Below are 18,393 nucleotides of genomic sequence, written 5' to 3'. Positions count from 1 at the left end.
AGATGTATATATTTAGAGGCATGGGGCACTTCTAATCAGTGTCACTTTGCCTGCTCTTCTCCACTTAGGACATGTGGTGTGTGTGTGTGTATGTGGACTAGGTATTCCTCATGTTGTGGGGACCTAAATCTGTGTACACAGTCACATTGCGGGACTTGTCTCCTCACTGGGGACAAAGAGCAAGTCCCCATAACGTAAATCATTACATTTTAAAGGGAAGACATGTTTACGTTAAGATTAAAGTTAGATTTGGGTTAAAACGCTGCCCTCTTAATGAGTGCTATGAGGGGAAACAGCACAACAAATCATATCATGGAATAAGGTTTTTAAAGGATCACCGACTCAGGTGGGGCAGCAAGAGTTAAGGGCTGTTATTTAATTACTCAGGGCTCACGATTTGCTGAAATACTAAAATGAAATAAAAATGATCTAACTAATAAATAAGAGTTAATAGATAAACAGAGCTTACCATTCTAAAAAAACAGAAATTGAAAGTGAGCACACGTTGAAATAACAAATATAGCGTTATAAAATAGTACCTACATATTTTATTAGTTCAAACTATAAAGTAAAATGTAATAAGTGCTTATCATCACACATTAGTCTTAAGAATACAAAGTAAGATAATACACAAGTGCTAAAACACACCAATAATAACAGAGCAAACAGAAATAGGTATTACGTTTGCCTATGAAAAGGCTCAGGGTTATAAGGTTAAAGTGTGTCTCTAGGAAATCAATGTAGGTCAATGCAATTTGTGCGTGTGTGTCTAGATACTCCCCATGTTGTGGGGGCCTAAAATCAAGATCCCATATAGTATGGAGACGGCTATTGCGTGTGCGTGTGTCGATGTGTGTGTGCGTGTGCGTGTGCGTGTTCTCCTCGCCTCTCCGTTGGTCAGCTCCAGTCCGGGTCTCTCTGAGGCTCCGCCCCTTTACGAGCATCGGACACCTCCAGCACAACAAAGCATGTGCGGCTCCGCAACGTTGTCTCTCTAGTGAACGAGCGGAATATATCTGGATTTTGTGGGACTTGTTTTTTAGCGCAGTTTGCTTCTCACAGTGACGCGAACCCCAGAGAAGGTAAGACGTGCATTTTAAAAAGACGCGCGCTTCCCCCGCGGTGCAGGACGAGTTAGTGTTTGTTTGTTTTGTGGGACATTCGGCGCCATTTTCGTACCCAGATTTGTTTAAATACCCTGGCACGTTGGCTCCGATTCAGCCCTGCACGGCTCTGCGGTTTGGATTTAAAAAGCGGAGGGTGGAAGTCGTATTGCGTGTTATTGCTAAAACCAATTCAACCAATACAACCCGCAGTATCGCCCAGTTTGAAAGAGCGTGGCAGTAGATACAGAGCATCCTCGTGAAGGAAAGTGGAGGATACGAGCCGAGATGTGCGACTTGTTTATGTGGAAATGAATGGACCAGTTATCGCTCTGATAAAATAAACCGCACTGTTTGTTCATAGTCAACAGCAAAACTCACCTCAAACTGTTTGATTATTATGATTTTCATTATTATTTTTGCCATTTTTAGATTTAAATGTTAATACTAACCTGGACCGATGAGTCTGTAATACAGCGTAGCAACAAACACATTATTGTAAATAAGTAATGTAATTTCTTATAAAATGTGAATGAGGACTATATGGGAGAAAAAATGGCCTCAATTATGGCTGAGCAATAAAACAATATACATTGATATATATCGAAAAGTCACTTATGTGCAAACACAGTGAGGAGGTAAAACACACAACTGATCTATGCCAGATTTGTAAAATGTTGTGATGTTTATCTAGTGTCTACGGTAAAACCCACAACCTTCACTCAGGAGCAAAAATCTGTCCTTAAACTTAAGAGGAAATTAAATGTGACCTTTATTGTAATATTTATCAATATCTACTGATATGAGCAACTTTATCTTGCTAGAATTTTTGGCCATTTAGCCAAGCCTTAGCCTCAGTGCTTGGCGTGATAACATAAAAAATTCTAAAAATAACATAATGAGTTGGCAGGAGGTGACGTGCTTGTTATATTTCACCGCCCTGTAATTCTACGGATGTTAACCAGTCACTGTTCGAGATGATTCATGTGTGTCCCCCTTGTGTCAGCATGTCTCGGAGGTGAGGGGAGGAGTGTGTGTTGTTTTGAAGAACACGACTGCTGAGATGTTCAGATGTTTTTGGCCTTTTCATGCAGAGACCGCTCTGCTCTTCGGATTCCATTTTCTGCTCGACATAACTAGCTTTTACTCCTGGATGGGTGTATGGGTTAAAAATATCCATCTTCGCTGGAGGGCAATGTATGTTTTAATGTGTGTGTGTTCTTGTGCATGCACATGCCTACCCTCCAACACACCCAGGGAGAAACTCATCCAATAAGCCTTGTCTCCATTGATGATACTGCTTGATATATATAGTCAGATAATCTTTTATGAAGCGCTGCAGATATGACGTAGGAAGGACAAGGGAGAGGGAGAGGCAGAGGCAGTAGTGTGTGGTGGACTGGGAAATGCTTGCATGAGCGGCAGAAGTAAACACTGTGGTTAAAAAATGACAAAGAGATATATAAGACCTGGGCGCTCTGTGTCTCCTCCACTGCTGAATCAGCAGTGTTGTAATGTGAATACAGAGCTGCTGAAGTGAAGCTGGACGATGTTTTTGGCTCTGCTTTGTGAGAGTGAGGTCATCATGGTCCCAGAGGAGCCTGCTGGTGTTTATCCTCTTTTGGGAGTTATGATGCATTCGTGCAGTTTAGACATCTACTCCGATGTATGAGCATTACTAAATGGGCAACAGACTCCACAACAGATTCCTGTGGACTTTTCCCCATGATTCAGGGAGTGCTTGGATTTGACTGTAAGACCATGTAAGAAGAAAAAAAAACATCTTTACAAAAATAAGTCTAAGATCCATTAGCAGAATTCTTTTATTTTAGTAAAATGTATTGAGTAACAATACAGGACAAATTTTTGTTCCATTATTGAACTCTACAAAACAATATATCTGACAGAGATGTGAATTTTGTGTTATCCAAAAACAATTCAGTGATGCACAGACACACTGCTCCTTCAATGTGCTGTGACTGAGGTCAGGTTGGAAATGGATCCAGAGATGCTTTCAGGGCGACCGCAGTAAATCAATCTAGCTACTTCATTCTTTTCCCATGTTGGTTCATGTTACAGCACCGGGCTCACAGACCATCTGTCTGTATTGATTAGTTCATAGGTGGGTTTGGCGTAGGTTTACACAGTGAGCTCGACTCAAATAAACCTTTGCAGCCCCAGTTCCCACAAGAGAGACAGTGTCATGAAATCTCTCAATAGAGTGTTTCATTCAAAGTTTTGTCGCTTTTTTAAAATCCACATCCAGCTTGTGTTGCTATTTAGTAAAATAATTAAGATGAAGTTAATATATGCACCATCATGACTTCAGTTCTTGCCTATTTTGTGCGTTGATGATGTTGCTGGGCAGACCTGTGTGCGTTAGCTCAAAGTACAGAGAGTTTAGCCTGGCACGTGTTCACGTGTATGTCGACATGTGTTTGTCTGTGTTTACTTGGAGGGTTTAATAGGAGTCACCATGTTGCCAGAGGACTGATATGTTGGCCCTCTCCTTCATTTCTGATGATTTTCAGCCAGGTAGGCGGGGCCCCACATAAAACCATGAATCAGCACAGCTGATCGCCACTGTGCTTCTGCCAGCTCTTCTCCCTCTCCCACACCCACACACCCACAGACACACATGCAGAGATGCGCACACACCCAGGAGGCAGACTGAGAGACAGAGAAGCAAAGTGGGGGGAGACAGTGAGATAGATTCTGCAGGCAGGTAGATAGATGGAGATAATCTTACTCGGTCACTTGGGGGCTGATTAACTCTAAACTCCTTCTAATTCCTTAAGCCTGCTCTCAGTACCCAGGAAACCTGCTTTCTTTACGTCCGAGTGTCCCCACAAGGTAAAGTTATTTTGGAAATTGACAGTCACTGGCTGATATTGGTCATGAACGAGCAGTGAATTAATTTAAAACAAATTGCACATTCCCCTGCTTTCTTTAAAAAAAGACTATAAATTCAGTACTGCGTGTTTGTGTCTGTGCACACATGTATGCTCATGTGCATCTGCGTTTTGTGTTCAGTGCACTGTAAACAGAAATAGATGGGAGCTTGTCTGTAAAGGCTAACTAATGAGTCCCTGCATCCTGGGCACAAGCATCTATTAATATACTGAATCTCCTCCTCCTCTGCTGCAAGCGCTCCCCCATTCAGTTCTCATCTTGTTTCATCAAAACACGTTCACAGAGCAGCAAATAATGTAAATCATTCGAGTGTCTAGACAAATTCTTATGTTTTAAAACCTGATGACTTGGGTTAGCAGCGAATTAGAATTGGTTTTGGTGTTAGTTGCAGTGAAGGCATTGAGTTAACAATTCAAACTTTTTTTGCCAACGCCGTAAATTTAAGCACATAAAATATTTAAATTCCCCCAAAACAATCAATTTAAATTTCTCATTCCCGTAAGTAAAATTCCCCGAGTCAAATAAAAGCTCTTTAGATTTCAAATGAGCCTCCTGTGGGAAAATGAAATTTAATCAAAGGTCACATTAACTTTAAATCAGATCCTGGTTTGACTCCAGCCCTGGTGTTTGCACCTGATCCAGCAGCTTTTTGCATATTCTCAATCTAGCTGGAGGGCGGCCTACTTCATCTATAATTCAGCTCATTAGAGACGCTAATTATGTAGTATTCAGGGCAGATCTTTTTCTTTAGAGTATGACAATATTTCATCTAATTACCGCCACATGGAAAAAAGAAATACGTTTCATATTAGGAGAGATTGGTGCTATATTAAGAGATCCAGTGGCTGCTGCCTTCTCAATCAGTCATGATGTAGGTTAGTCCTGCTCAGCTGGCTGATGGCAGAGATGTTAGATAGGAAACACAAAATGGAGGAGGCAGCAGACACAAGCTCAGCTGGTCCATTAGGAGCAAGTCTGTTTCCTGACAATCAGAATTGAGATGACAGAGCATTAAAAGACCCAGAGGAGCCCGTGAGCAGTGATGCATACTGGCGTGTGTGTGTGTGTGTTGTGACCTAGGGAATAGGCCTATGGGGGGTCTTGTGGGGGGAAGGGTTGGCAGGATTAGTAATAGTGTGCAGCACAGTTATTGGTCACTGGACACAAACAATGGGAGGGCTAAAGAGGATTTGGTCTCTGTGTGCGTACCCCCTCCTCCTCTCCTGCTGTCCTGCAGTGCCACTGGGAAGTGTATGGTATAGAGGGCGAGGCTGCACTACCCTTTTGGGCGGCCCTGTACATCTGGAAGACCGGCCTGCCCGCCTGTCTAGGACGTCCCCTCCCCCCACCGCCATACAAGGCAGGGTTGGGACTTGAACTACATATGGAAGAGACAAACACAGCCACATTAGTCACAAGACCCAGTCCAGACAGGATGCGTGCATGTCTCATTAAAGTAAAGAATTGATTGTGATGTGAGCCACCGTAAGTGATCTCACCTAGAGGAGGAGGAGGTGTTTGTGTGTGTGTTTGCAGAATACCTCCAGTGTATTTCAGGGTATATGTGTGATTTAATTAGCTGGTTAGAAGTTTCTAAATATACCTTATTGGTCCTTGAGCTGCTACATTGATAAAAAATCATGTCCATTTTAACTCATTCCTTGAACTCTGACTAACATCAGTGGCAAATGAATGTCATTGAGAAAGGTATGGTTGCAGAACTTGATCTCAACTATATAAATGCATAAATACTGTTATTCTGAGGCTGCTACTGATATCGAAACATACAAACAAACATTTTTGTATGTTTCCTTTATATTTGTTTTTAAATCCATGAACAATTCGAATTTCTATATTTAAATTTCTTGTTACTGATGTATAATGTGCAACATACTTATGTAAATGATGATTTTGATATGATATATCATCTCGTCACCTATTTCTGTGTGTATGTAGAAGCCTGAGTTGACCTGTGCAAGGGGGGCGTGTTCGAGTTGAGGAGCCAGGCATGATTGGCGTGGATGATCCCGCCGATGCTAATAGGGACCTCTGAAACAAAATGCCTCCTTTGTGTCAGTGAGATTTAATGAGTCTGTGATGAGCAGTGTTGTGAGCTCGCGCTCGGAACTCAATGTAGACACAGACACTCTTTAACAAGGAGGGCCATTGTGTGACGAAGTAATGTGTGCGTGTGTGTGTGTGTGTGTTTGTTTGAGTTAAAATATAATCTGTGGTGGGCTTCATTTTTAATAAAATGAATATCGGCTCAGAACAGGCAGCCAACAATACATTTAAGCAGGAATGTAAATTACTTATTGTCATATTGCGCATGGTAAATTGCTCTTAATTGGTGTTGCAGCTAAAATAACATATTGAGAGTGATGATGCATCTATACAGATAAGACTATTAACATAGAAAAACTTTTTTGTGTATCATTACCATGTCGAAAAACATAATGTAAATTTATTCGTTTGTGTCCTTTTAACATTTTAGATTAAATACATTGAGATGTGTCGTGTTGTTATTTGTTTCCAATTTATTTCAACATTGAATAACCTGCTGATTTCTTAGTTTGATCTGTAAATTCGGTAAAAGTCCCTTAGTTAGCTAAATGCTTGTTTAGTTCAATCACAAATATGTAAGCATCACATATGGTAAGCGTATAGTTCAGTCCATGCTTTGTAATGTTGGCTACACAGCAACTAATAGTCCACTGCTCCTAATCTTGTTTGATGTGTTCCAAGTAAAGCCGCGCTGTGCAGTGTCACACTCTGTCCAGCCCTGACTCCCTTCTGTTGTCCTTCGCAGTGGCTACCATGACAACAGAGGCGAGTGCGGTGAGCGAGGCGGACACTGAGGGCAAGCAGAAGGCCAGCGGTGCCGAACCCGAGCCCGAGCCCGAATCCGAGAACAAACAGAAGCCTGAGGCGGCTGCGTCTGAGCCTGAGGGGGAGCAGTCGAGCAGCCAGAAGGCCCAGGAACAGGCCTCCGAGCCTGGGGCCGCTGACGTCGCTACCTCACCTGAGGAGGAGCAGGTGAAGCCTCGTACCCGGACCTCCGCTGGCAAAGGCCTTTCTCGCCTCTTCTCATCTTTCCTCAAACGGCGTTCACAATGCTCAGAGGGTGAGGGGTTTGAGGAAGAGAAGGCCAAGGAGGAAAAAGCGGATAAGGAGGAAAAAACTGACACGGCGGTAGAAGAGAAGGTGGAAGAGGTGGAAAGTGAGGACAAGGAGGCTAAAGCAGAAGTTGAGAAATCTGAGGTCAAAGAAGAGAAAAAGATAGAAGAGGAACAAAAAGAACAAAAAGAGGAAAAGAAGAAGGAGCCGGCAAAGGTTGAGAAGAAGGGCAGTAAAAGGAAAAAGAAAGAGGCCAAGAAGAAAGCGGAGGAGAAGGAAGTGGAGAAAGTGAAAAAGGATGAGGTGAAAAATGAAGAGGAACCTGTGAAAAAGAAAGAAGAACCAACAGAGGAGGAGAAAGAATTGCATTCTGCTGAAACAAAGGAGGAACAACCAGAGACTAAAGATGAGGAAAATAAGCCGACTGCTGAAGTAAAAGACAAGGAGGCAGAGGTGGAACATAAAGAGGTGGAACAGAAAGAGGTGGAACAGAAAGAGGAGGAAAAGGTTGACAACAAGGTGACAAAGAAAAAAGAGAAAGAAGAAAAGGTAAAGAAGAAGGAAGAGGAAAAAGCCAAGAGGAAAGCAGAAGAGGAAGAAAGAGCGAAGAAGAGAGAGGAAGAGAAGGCCAAGAAGAGAGAGGAAGAAAAATCCAGAGAGGCCGAAAAAGCCAATAAGAAAGAGGAGGAAAAGGCCAGAGAGGCCGAAAAAGCCAAGAAGAGAGAGGAGGAAAAGGCCAAAAAGAAAGAGGAGGAGAAAGCAAAGGAGGAGAAAGCAAAGAAGAAAGAAGAGGAGAAAGCAAAGGAGTTGGAAAAAAAAGAAGGGGCAAAGAAGAAAGAGGAGGAAAAAGAGAAGGAGGAGAAGCCAAAGAAGGAAGAGGAAAAAGGGAAGAAAAAAGAGAAGGGAAAGAACAAAGGGAAGAAGGAGGCGAAAGGAGCCAGCGAGGAGCAGGTGAAGGCGCCGATCGCTGCTCCAGAGCCGGAGCTCAAAACTGAGCCGGACATCGAACAGGCTGCTGATCAGCACTCGATAAGCAGCGCAGAGGTGAGTGAACATTACTTTGGAAAATAGGACATGAATAATTGAAACTTTTCTGCACACACAAATCCATACTGCAGATTTTATTGTAGCAGACAGACACATGTTTTCTTCCTCCTGTTGAATTTTTAATAACGTGGACAGCCTGCTCAGCGATAGTAACCGTGCTGGGTTGTTCTGAATGCTTGGACAAAAATGATCCGTGCTTCTGTGAATTAGCTCATCAACATCAGCAGTATGTTTACAGTTGTATCAAGATCTGTAGTTGTTTTAATTTTAGTGCCGTCATCGTTTCCAAAAAGTAAGAGAAAAAAAAAAACAGTACATTGTTTTCTCCCACATTCTTTTCATCTGTCTTCAACATACTTTTTTGAAGTGTCTTGTGTTGACTCATCAGCCAGCTCAGGAGGAACACAAGGAAACAGCGGCAACAAAGAAGGAGCCCGAAGCGGTGGAAGAAGGGAAGGAGGAAGACGTGGAAAAGAAGGAGGAACCAGCGGAACAGGAGGAAGAAGTTAAAAAAGAAGAGGAAACAGCAACAGAGGTGACAAAGAAGGAGAAGCCTGCAAAAGAAAAGAAAACTGAAAAGACGACTGAAGAGGCGAAAGGCCCCAAACGCCAGAAAACCATGCAATGCAAAGTCACCTTACTGGACGACACTCAGTTTGAGTGTGAGCTTGATGTAAGAGGCCTCCCTGACTTGTTCACGTTCCCATGTGTCTCTCTTGGTTAAATGTCTCTCCAGCTAAAATCCTGTCTCCCACTGTGTTTCTGTTTATCATTTAGAAACATGCTAAAGGCCAGGAGCTAATAACAAAGGTCTACGACCATGTCAACCTGCTGGAGAAAGATTACTTTGGCCTGGGTAACTGGGAAACCCCAACCAACAAGGTATCTTGTTTATTTTTCTCCTCCTGTACTTTTGTCTTGCTCTGCAAAAGAGGAACCAGATATTTCAATTGTCAACTGACATATTTACCTGGACACCAATATGAACCTTATTAAGACAATAGCCTGAATAAGAAACTGCCATTTAAAGATCATTTTCTAATTAACTTAATTAACAGAATTCAGACATGGGAGAAACTCTATATATGCCATGTGTAGGACATTATTCAGTTTTTGTTTGGGCACAAACATCACAATTGTGACATAATCATAAAAGTCGTTTTATGATTATGTCGTAATGGGACGTATGGGTTGCGGTTGTACTGTCGGTGTAAGCCATAGTCAGACTATACTGTGTAAGATGTAAACGGGAATATTAATCGAATATATTAGCAACTGATGAACATCATATACGGAGTAAATCTTTATTCAGAATAAGGTCAACAGTCAGATTATTAGTGTCCATGTAAACAAAGTCACTGATCAGAAACTGGTTATGAGCAGATGATACATTTTTTCCTTCTATTTCCTGTAGACGTGGTTGGAACCTTCAAAAGAGATCAGGAAGCAGGTTTCAGGTGCCGTCTATGAGTTTACATTCAATGTGAAGTTCTACCCTCCTGATCCAGCACAGCTTACTGAGGACCTCACCAGGTGAGTGTATTGAGTGATAAGACAATACTTTAGCATTTTGGAAAATCTGACGATTTCCTGATGCTAGACTCACATGTATGCGTTGGAGGCTTCAACCAAAACTCTGCTCATTCACTTTGAATGTGGTGATGTCATGCATTGTCGAACTGCATTGTGGTTCCATTTCATCGCTCTCACCGTATAAGTTGAGCAGTAAATAAGGCAATGTTATTATTATCACATGAAAACAGAATAAATGTTTTTATGACCTGAAAAGGGAGCTTATTTGTTCTCTCACATCTTCTCCAGGTACTTTCTATGTCTCCAGCTGAGGAAGGACATCATGCGCGGAATTCTTCCCTGCTCCTTTGTCACACTATCCTTGCTGGGTTCCTATGCGGCCCAGTCAGACCTCGGGGAGTATGACCCAGAGCTCCATGGAGTAGATTACGTTAAAGATCTGAGTCTGGCCCCCGGACAGAGCAAAGAGCTGGAGGAGAAAGTGATGGAGCTGCACCGCACATACAGGTAATCAAAAGGGATGGGCGTTGGTCAGAGCAATCTACTTTTAATGTAACATTTTAGTTTCACTAAGTTTAGCCAAGTTTGAGTAATTACAAGACTCTTCTCATCTGTGTGCTTCCAGGTCAATGAGCCCTGCCCAGGCAGACACGTTGTTTCTTGAAAATGCCAAGAAACTCGCCATGTATGGAGTCGACCTGCACCAAGCCAAGGTACAGTGTTTTCTTGAATTGTGTTAAAAGCCTAGATTAATACTTGTTGTGGGTTCCAATGTGCACTGACTTCATTTTTTTAATGCTAGCCCTTATTTTGTAACAGCATGTTTGTATTACATCAGAAGCATCCGGATTTTAATTACAAAATTGATGTCAGTCCCCTCACAGAAAAAAAGGAGAGATTAGTAGTGTTTGAAGCTCACTGACCTCAAACTGCATACCCTCATTCTGTGAGAAACTCTGCCCCCTGGTGACTGTTCGCTGGAAGTGCATAACAGTTTCTACCTGTTTTTGTGACTGCAGGATCTGGATGGTGTCGACATTACACTGGGGGTCTGCTCCGGTGGTCTGATGGTTTACAAGGACAAGCTGAGGATCAACCGTTTCCCTTGGCCCAAAGTGCTGAAGATCTCTTATAAACGCAGCAGCTTCTTTATCAAGATCCGTCCGTCAGAGGTAAATCTGAATTCACTTTATTATTTTTTGCCTCATACCAACTACGTCCGCCAACAACCCACCTTGGAATGGTGGGAGGAATTTACTCCTACTGTTTATCTATAGTAGGAGTGTAAACCCATAAGTATTTTAAATGCTCATGTTGAATTGACTACATATGTATTAGAATTATAGTGTTGGATTATTATCAGATTATTGTACTTCACATTATTCTAAAAAATGTTAGAACGATTGTGATTCTGTGTTTGATTTCACAAATTGGTTTAACTTGAATATACAACTGGGTTTATTAATTTGAATTTGGAATTGATTAAAATAAAAGTTTATAGATAGGTTCATAGATTGCATTTCAATGATTGATACAAGACATTTCTGTAAATTACCCTCTTAATAAATGGTGTTTTATTTATTCAATTTTATTTAATTTTCTTACAGAATTGACATTATACATTGTTTGTTCTTCGAATCCAGCTCTGAGATAAACGTTTCATTATGCAGATTAATACTTGAACATGACATTTTAATTCAAATCTGACTTTATTTGTTACTTCACCTACAGCAGGAGCAGTACGAAAGCACAATTGGTTTTAAGCTGCCCAACTACAAAGCCTCAAAGAAGCTGTGGAAAGTCTGTGTTGAAAACCACACCTTCTTCAGGTAAGAGCTGGCAACTCTCACCTTGTTCTGAATGACATTTCCCTGCCTGGTAACGGAGGTCAATCGTAGGTTCTGCCTATCCCTAGATAATTGGCTAACTGGTCTCTAGCCTAATCCCTATATTGGCTCCATGGCAGTTTAACAACAGATGCAGAAGCTACATACACATGGCCCTGACCTTGGAATTAAACCTCCAAAGGTTTTGTCTTCTTAATAAGATAAACAGGTGGTTGCATAACAAAGCAAATGTATAGTGTAATACCATGAAATAAATATATATATATATATATGTATATATTTATTTATTTTATTTATTTGAACCCCTGGTTTTTGGTGTTGTCAAATTGTTGGAAGTGTTGGAAGGATGAAAATTGAATTAGTGCATCTGTCCCTCAGGGTTTCAACAGTGGAGCCTCCCTCATCGCGTCGCTTCCTCGTCTTGGGCTCAAAGTTCCGGTACAGCGGGCGCACACAGGCCCAGACCCGCCAGGCGAGCTCCATGATCGACCGCCCAGCCCCTCGCTTTACACGCTCGGCGAGCAAGAGGCTGTCGCGTAACCTAGATGGAGGTAAATGTTTGAACATGTTTCAGTATCACTGTACCGCACATGTATCCCGAATTTAAAGTTCTGTGACTTGTCTCGCTCCTGCAGCTGGAGATGAGACTCCCCAGTTACTCTCAGTGTCAACAAGGTCTGAGACTGATGATTGGTGGTCGATGCTGGGGTCTGACAGACCTCAGCCTCCTCCTGATTTCCCAGGTACAAGAAACTGGGAGTCCGCCAACGCTTTTTGGCATATATGCAGCTTTTATTTCATTCTTGCTCCGGACGGCCTCATCGCATCATTTAACGTGCCCATCCTTTCTGGATCATTTGCTTTCATGCTTGTTAACACTTGAAGACACTGTCATTCAGCTTTGGCACAGATGCTTACGTTGTCAGGTAGGTGACCCTATTCTGACGTGCGGATGTCGACGCCCACCTTGGACTTTCCTTGATCCCTGTGTAGCTTGGGTCACTGTGAGTGATCTATGAAACAAAGAACAAGGAGTTTCACAGGCACAGCTGCACAAGGCCATTTCCAGTCGTGAGGCTACTCTTCCTCTTTTTTTGGCATTTAAGATGTTGCTGCTTGATGTGTGTTGCACAACATCTTTCATTTGCTCACTCGCTCATTACTTCTCCAGTTGCTGCCATAAAAGCTTGAACTCTTACCCCTCAAATAATGAGAGGCATCTTTCATTCAGCTTTTAACTAACCTTAATGAGTCGTCCGGTACAAACGCTTGGCATCTGGTTTGGTCTCTCCAACAAAACATTACATAACTGCAGTGACCTTGTCATATCTTTGCAGCCAGAGCCGAGTCTAATCAAACCTTCATTCAGTCCTGGGAGGAGGAGCGGTGTTCTGTTCAGACAGTCACAGTGACCCGGCAGGACACTGGTCAGACTGGTTCTCGAACCATCAGCCAAACAGTGGAAGACGAGTGGTCTACCCAGCTGGATCGCCATCCTCCATTTCCCTTTGTCCAACCTTTTGATTTTGTGAAACAGCAAGGTATCGTCACTTGTAATTTACAGTGTGGAATCAGGAAAACTAACTTTGCAATCTCTAAGATACATCTGCCATATAGCTGTACACATATATATGCTTTATTAGAAGCAGCACAGGTGGTACAGTTCTTCTTTTTGCTGTTTGAGAATTGATTTCTTATCTATGGAAGTGCTGAGTATTTTGTCTCTGATTTATCAGCTGAGCTCAGCTTGACACCCATGAGCTATGAGGACAGGCTCTTGCGTCCTGCACTGAGAGAACAAGATGATTGGTTCCTCTATTTTGACCGAATCTTCAGCCTGTCTTCACTTGTTGAAAAACCATGTGAGTTTCTTACTGTGACTCTTGTGTTGACACTTGACCTGCAAACATTAATGGAACCTGAATGCAATTAATGAAATATCTTTGCAGTCTGCACTGATAAAAAATGTTTTCATGATTCATAATTTGACTTTCAACTTCGCTCCTCCCAGTCTCTCCCCACGCACAGTTGCAGATCCAGGATAAGGACGAGCAGGAGCTGACCAGTGAGGAGGTTATTGAGAGGCTTCAGGAAATGGGGACCTTGGTGGATAAGCTGATAGAGGCAAATGTTTTGGAAAGGAAGCTAAGGGAAGTGAGGGATTTAGAGGAAAGGCTCGAAGAAGTGGATGAGATTGCAGAGAAACTTCAAGAAGTGATAGAGCAAAAATTAGGGAAGGAGGAGCTAGCGAAGTTAATAAAAGAAAAAGAGGAGGAAGAGGGTGATTTAGAAACAGAAGTACAAGTGGAAGTTATAACTTCCCCTTGTATGGAGGCAAAAGAGGGGGAAGTGGATGAACTGGAAGAGCAAATCAAGCAGGTGTTTTTAAAAGGTTTGTTGCCTGAAGAGTCTGAGGTGAAGCTAGAGGCTGAAAAAGAAGTGATGGATGTGAGTCTGTTAGACGACAGCTTGAGAGAGACGCTACGTCACATAGAAAAGGAATGGCAGGATGAAGTGGAGGAGAAGTTTGCCCCTGTAGATGTTGTCAGCACCACATCCGTAGTGGCACAACAGAAGGTGCTGCGCAGGACTAAGAAGAAAGTGACTATTGTAGATGAGAGAGACAAAAAAAAGAAGGATGGAGTAGGCGTTCAGGTTCAGACTTTCACAATATCAGAGGACCGGTTAGAAAAACAACAGATATGGCTTAATACAGATGTGTTGGAGGAGAGGATGGAGAGTGAGGTTACAGAGAGGCCTCAGACTGAGGTTGAAGATAAAGACGTCTGGTTCATGTTCTTTGACCGTCCTGCAGATAAACCTCTTTACAGACCACCAGGTACAGTTTTTTTAAATGTGCAAAACAGCTTTAGATCTCTACTAATCTCTAATATTTTAATATCAATAACGTTTCCCCGTTTGCCCTGGTGTGCCCTTTACATTGAACAGTCTAATCTGAGACGTGAATAGGTTGGTTACTAGCTCTGTTTGAATGCTCTACCCTTCTTCCTTGGGTCCTGCTCTAATGGAAATCGATTTTTGCATAATCCTGCATAAAGACAAACATGAAAGAAAACATAACCTCCTTTTAACCTATTAACCAACTTTATTGTCTATTTAATTTGAATACATCAAATTTAACATTAAATACATAATCAAACATTTTGTATCTTTACTCTCATCATTAGTTGTGGCTGTTGAACACGCCCTAGTGGAAAAAGGCGAGTGTTTCATCTCAAAACCTGAGACTACAGCAGTTTTGGAGAAAACAGAGATAATAATAGAAGATAGAATAATACGAGAAGAGCAGGCATGGAGTGCACCAGAGATCCCACCACCACAGACAATCACAGACAGAGAGGATGACTGGTTTGTGTTGCTGGAGGTGATTCCCAGAGAAACTCCTTACGTACCTCCAGGTACTCCTGAAAATCCTCTTACGACTCATGCTATGTCTTGTATTGTGCTTGAGCCACTTGTGCTAAAACGGTTTCTTTTGAAAGTATCAGTCGTCGTCAAGGAGCGAGACCAGATGGAAGCTGAAAGTATCTTCTTTGTGGGTGGAGCTGCAGCTGATGAGATAAGAGAAGTAGTTGTTGAAGAGAGAAAGATAATAGAAGAGGCACCGCGACGTCTACAAGAAATCGCACAATGGCCAGTAACGGACCGAGATGAAGACTGGTTTGTGTTGCTGGATGTTGTTCCCAGAGAAACTTCTTTTGTACCTCCAGGTACTGTTGAAATCCACTTACAACTTATACTATTCCGTTTTTTACTGTGCACGCCACTTGTGTTTAACTGTTTCTTTAAAAATATCAGTCATCTTTAAGGAGCGAGACCCGATGGAGGCTGAGCGTATTGTCTCAGTCGTTCGAACTGCAGCAGATGAGGAGATTAAAGTTCTGGTTGTTGAAGAGAGAAAGATAATAGAAGAGGCACCGACACCACAGGAAATCGCCCAGCAGCCAGTGCCCGAAAGAGATGATGACTGGTTTGTGTTGCTGGATGGTGTTCCTAGAGAAACTCCTTATGTACCACCAGGTACTGCTGAAATCCACTTACAACTTATATCATACCTTTTTTACTGTGCTCACTACTTGTGTGTAACTGTTTATTTTAATAACAGTCATCTTGATGGAGCGAGACCTGATGGAGGCAGAGAGTTGTGTCTCTGTGGTTGGATCTGCAGCAGAAGAGGAGATTAAAGTTCTGGTTGTTGAAGAGAGAAAGATGATAGAAGAGGCACCGACACTACAAGAAATCGCACAGCGGCCAGTGACCAACAGAGAGGATGACTGGTTTGTGCTGCTGGATGTTGTTCGTAGAGAGACGTTATATGTTCCACCAGGTACTTATAAGATCCCCCCCCTAAGTGCTTCACAGCTTTGTCAAAGTAAAGAACTACCCTGAGCTTTGCAGATGCTATTACTCCAAACTTAGAGCATACGGTCTGTGGTGTCTGAGGATTTTTTTCTCCTTTGTCGTAGTTACTGTTCTGCAGCGTGTTGAAGTTTCACCAGAAGAGCGTGCCTCTCTTGTTGAAATCACAACCACTGAGCAAATGGAGACTCGAGTGGAGGTTGTAGTAGAGGACGCACAAATAAAACAAGAGCCGTGTGAAACGGGAATAGTTGCACGGCCACAGGCTGTGAAAGCGATAGAAGATGACTGGTTTATCCTGCTGAATGTTCCCATTAGAGAAGCAGCATTTGTGCCACAAGGTAATTGCCAACTTTTTCTAATCTTATCTTTACCTCCTTCTCTGTCCCTCTGCAAATACTCACATTTTTATTCTGACACACAATGCTCATTCATTGTCTTTGTCATTAGTTACCATGCTCCAGGTTTATCCTGAGGAAAGCATTTCTGCTGTGGCTGAAATGATGGCAGATGAGACCAAGAAGGAAGTTGTGATTGAAGATGTTGTGATGCAAATGGAGGAAAGGAAGCTACCCATGCAATTAATTTCAGAGCTGAAAATATCTCATCCTGTGAGAGCGAGAGATGACGACTGGTTTCTGTTGCTGGATGTTGTTCCCAGAGAAACTACATATGTGCCACCAGGTACACACAGCCTTCAAATGTCTTTACACATATGTTGCACCAAAGAAGACTCAATTTGTCTCCAGACACTCTGGAAAAATTCTGGGAAATGTGTGGACACCCCATCATGTCTGGAAGCAGATTTAGACTCAAACAATCGAGAAATTATAAAAAAAGATATGAGGCTTCTGTCAGATTCTGCTATTTCGGCTGAAGCTGAAGTTTAAGTTTTGTCTTTTTTCAGTTTCTCTGGCAGTGCCGAGCCAAATTTATCCGAGTGTTGAACCTCAGGTTGAAGTGAAAAGCATAGAGAAGAAGGAGCGTCAGGTTGAACTTCACCAGGTTAGACCACAGCCGTCCCGGCCACAGCCAGAGAGCGACCCCTGGTTTGTGCTGTTCGATGCTATTCATGAAGAAACAGTCGTGATACCAGCAGGTATTCAGTTGATCTTTATTTGCACCAGTGTCCAAATGCTCTCTGAAACACAATATTTTATGACATGTCTTCTGTCTGAACATTTGTGCGTTGGATTTACGAGTGTCTCAATTCCCTTGACGTTCGTCTGTTTGTACCAGTTTCCCCTGTTGAGATTATTCTGGATGTGAGGGAAACGTTTGAGGGCGAGGTCACAACCACAGAGACTAGAACATTGAAGAAGATGATAATTGGTGTGGACAGCAGACAAGATGAGACACGTTTGTCTGAAATTAGACCAATCCAAGTGGCATCGCCGTCAGGGAGGGAGGGAGGAGATGATTGGTTGGTCCTGTTCGACATCGTCAAAGAAAAACCTGTTTTCGTACCACCAGGTACATATCACCAAAGAGTCTGCATACACTGTGCTGAAAGCCTGAAATCGGAAATAGGTCAAAAATCTTTAAATATATTTGCATCAGATTTATTTACCTTATGTTTCTGCGTTAGTTGCTGTGGTTGAGCATGCTGTCGATCTTGATGCTGGGAGAAAGGTGGAGGATGTTTTGTTTATTCCTCTGGATGTGACCCCTAAGAAATCAGGTATTAACTAAATGATTTGTTCCTGCTATGCACACAGACAGTTCCACTTAAGTTTATTTTTTTCATTCACACAAAATCTTGACATTGACATTTGATGTGCACCTGCCTTTATGCTTCTGTGTTAGTTGCTGTGGTTGAGCATGTTGTCACTGTTGTGGGAACCACTGAAAGAAAGGTGGTCGACGATTGGTTTATTCTTCTGGATTTGACCCCTAAGAAATCAGGTATAATCTAAATGATTTATTCCAGCTAAGCATAAAACCATTTCCATTTTAGCTTTAGTCTATTGTTCTATGACATTTGAACACAAGTCAGCCATGTAATGTGTCATGTAACGGTTCTACTCAGATTGAGCTGCTAAGGTCGTCTCACTGTAAATGCTGGTGTCTTAATCATTTGTACCTTATTTCCACAATAATACCTGGTTGTACATTTGTGTTAGTTGCTGTCGCTGAACGCATCCAGCTCCCAGCAGAGGTCAGAGTTCCATCTGCTGTAGCCAAAAAGAGGGTCACTATTTCCGAGGGGAGACCTCGGTTCGAGGACCGGATCCTGGAGGAAAGACTTCCGCTCATAAAGACACATGTCAATGAGGATTGGTTTGTTCTTCTTGATGTTGACCGCAAAAAGTCAGGTATTTTATTTCAATGTGTTTTGTTTTTTGGCTTTGCAGGTCATACATGGTCACGCTTTTCTCACTCCATGAATCGCTTATTAACTTCCTCACTGTTATTCAAGGACCTTATCATCGCGCTTTGTTTTTTCGGATTGA

General features: G+C 42.3%; 1 protein-coding gene across 17 annotated transcripts in view; it reads left to right on the top strand.

Moving 5' to 3' along the window:
* LOC133964485 (uncharacterized) overlaps window positions 1-18,393 on the top strand; it is a 34,142-nt gene that overhangs the window by 4,618 nt on the left and 11,131 nt on the right. For 8 of the 17 annotated variants that reach the window (XM_062398606.1, XM_062398605.1, XM_062398604.1 and 5 more), the window contains exons 1-25: window positions 5,959-6,088; window positions 6,826-8,177; window positions 8,548-8,853; window positions 8,958-9,062; window positions 9,595-9,713; window positions 10,002-10,220; window positions 10,339-10,426; window positions 10,733-10,885; window positions 11,445-11,542; window positions 11,939-12,111; window positions 12,196-12,303; window positions 12,898-13,101; window positions 13,297-13,422; window positions 13,572-14,399; window positions 14,749-14,979; window positions 15,064-15,291; window positions 15,380-15,601; window positions 15,687-15,908; window positions 16,048-16,281; window positions 16,391-16,624; window positions 16,848-17,039; window positions 17,180-17,413; window positions 17,529-17,621; window positions 17,747-17,845; window positions 18,064-18,255. In XM_062398606.1, the coding sequence (XP_062254590.1) occupies window positions 6,076-6,088; window positions 6,826-8,177; window positions 8,548-8,853; window positions 8,958-9,062; window positions 9,595-9,713; window positions 10,002-10,220; window positions 10,339-10,426; window positions 10,733-10,885; window positions 11,445-11,542; window positions 11,939-12,111; window positions 12,196-12,303; window positions 12,898-13,101; window positions 13,297-13,422; window positions 13,572-14,399; window positions 14,749-14,979; window positions 15,064-15,291; window positions 15,380-15,601; window positions 15,687-15,908; window positions 16,048-16,281; window positions 16,391-16,624; window positions 16,848-17,039; window positions 17,180-17,413; window positions 17,529-17,621; window positions 17,747-17,845; window positions 18,064-18,255 (6,073 nt within the window). In that variant the 5' untranslated portion in view covers window positions 5,959-6,075. Of the gene's footprint in view, window positions 1-928; window positions 1,083-5,958; window positions 6,089-6,825; window positions 8,178-8,547; window positions 8,854-8,957; window positions 9,063-9,594; window positions 9,714-10,001; window positions 10,221-10,338; window positions 10,427-10,732; window positions 10,886-11,444; window positions 11,543-11,938; window positions 12,112-12,195; window positions 12,304-12,897; window positions 13,102-13,296; window positions 13,423-13,571; window positions 14,400-14,748; window positions 14,980-15,063; window positions 15,292-15,379; window positions 15,602-15,686; window positions 15,909-16,047; window positions 16,282-16,390; window positions 16,625-16,847; window positions 17,040-17,179; window positions 17,414-17,528; window positions 17,622-17,746; window positions 17,846-18,063; window positions 18,256-18,393 lie in introns of those variants that run through there. The other 9 variants (XM_062398601.1, XM_062398598.1, XM_062398596.1 and 6 more) reach the window with 6 other exon arrangements.

This window comes from Platichthys flesus, chromosome 11, assembly GCF_949316205.1.
Source record: "Platichthys flesus chromosome 11, fPlaFle2.1, whole genome shotgun sequence".
NCBI classification, from domain to species: domain Eukaryota; kingdom Metazoa; phylum Chordata; class Actinopteri; order Pleuronectiformes; family Pleuronectidae; genus Platichthys; species Platichthys flesus.
This window is presented reverse-complemented; position numbering and strand designations above follow the sequence as displayed.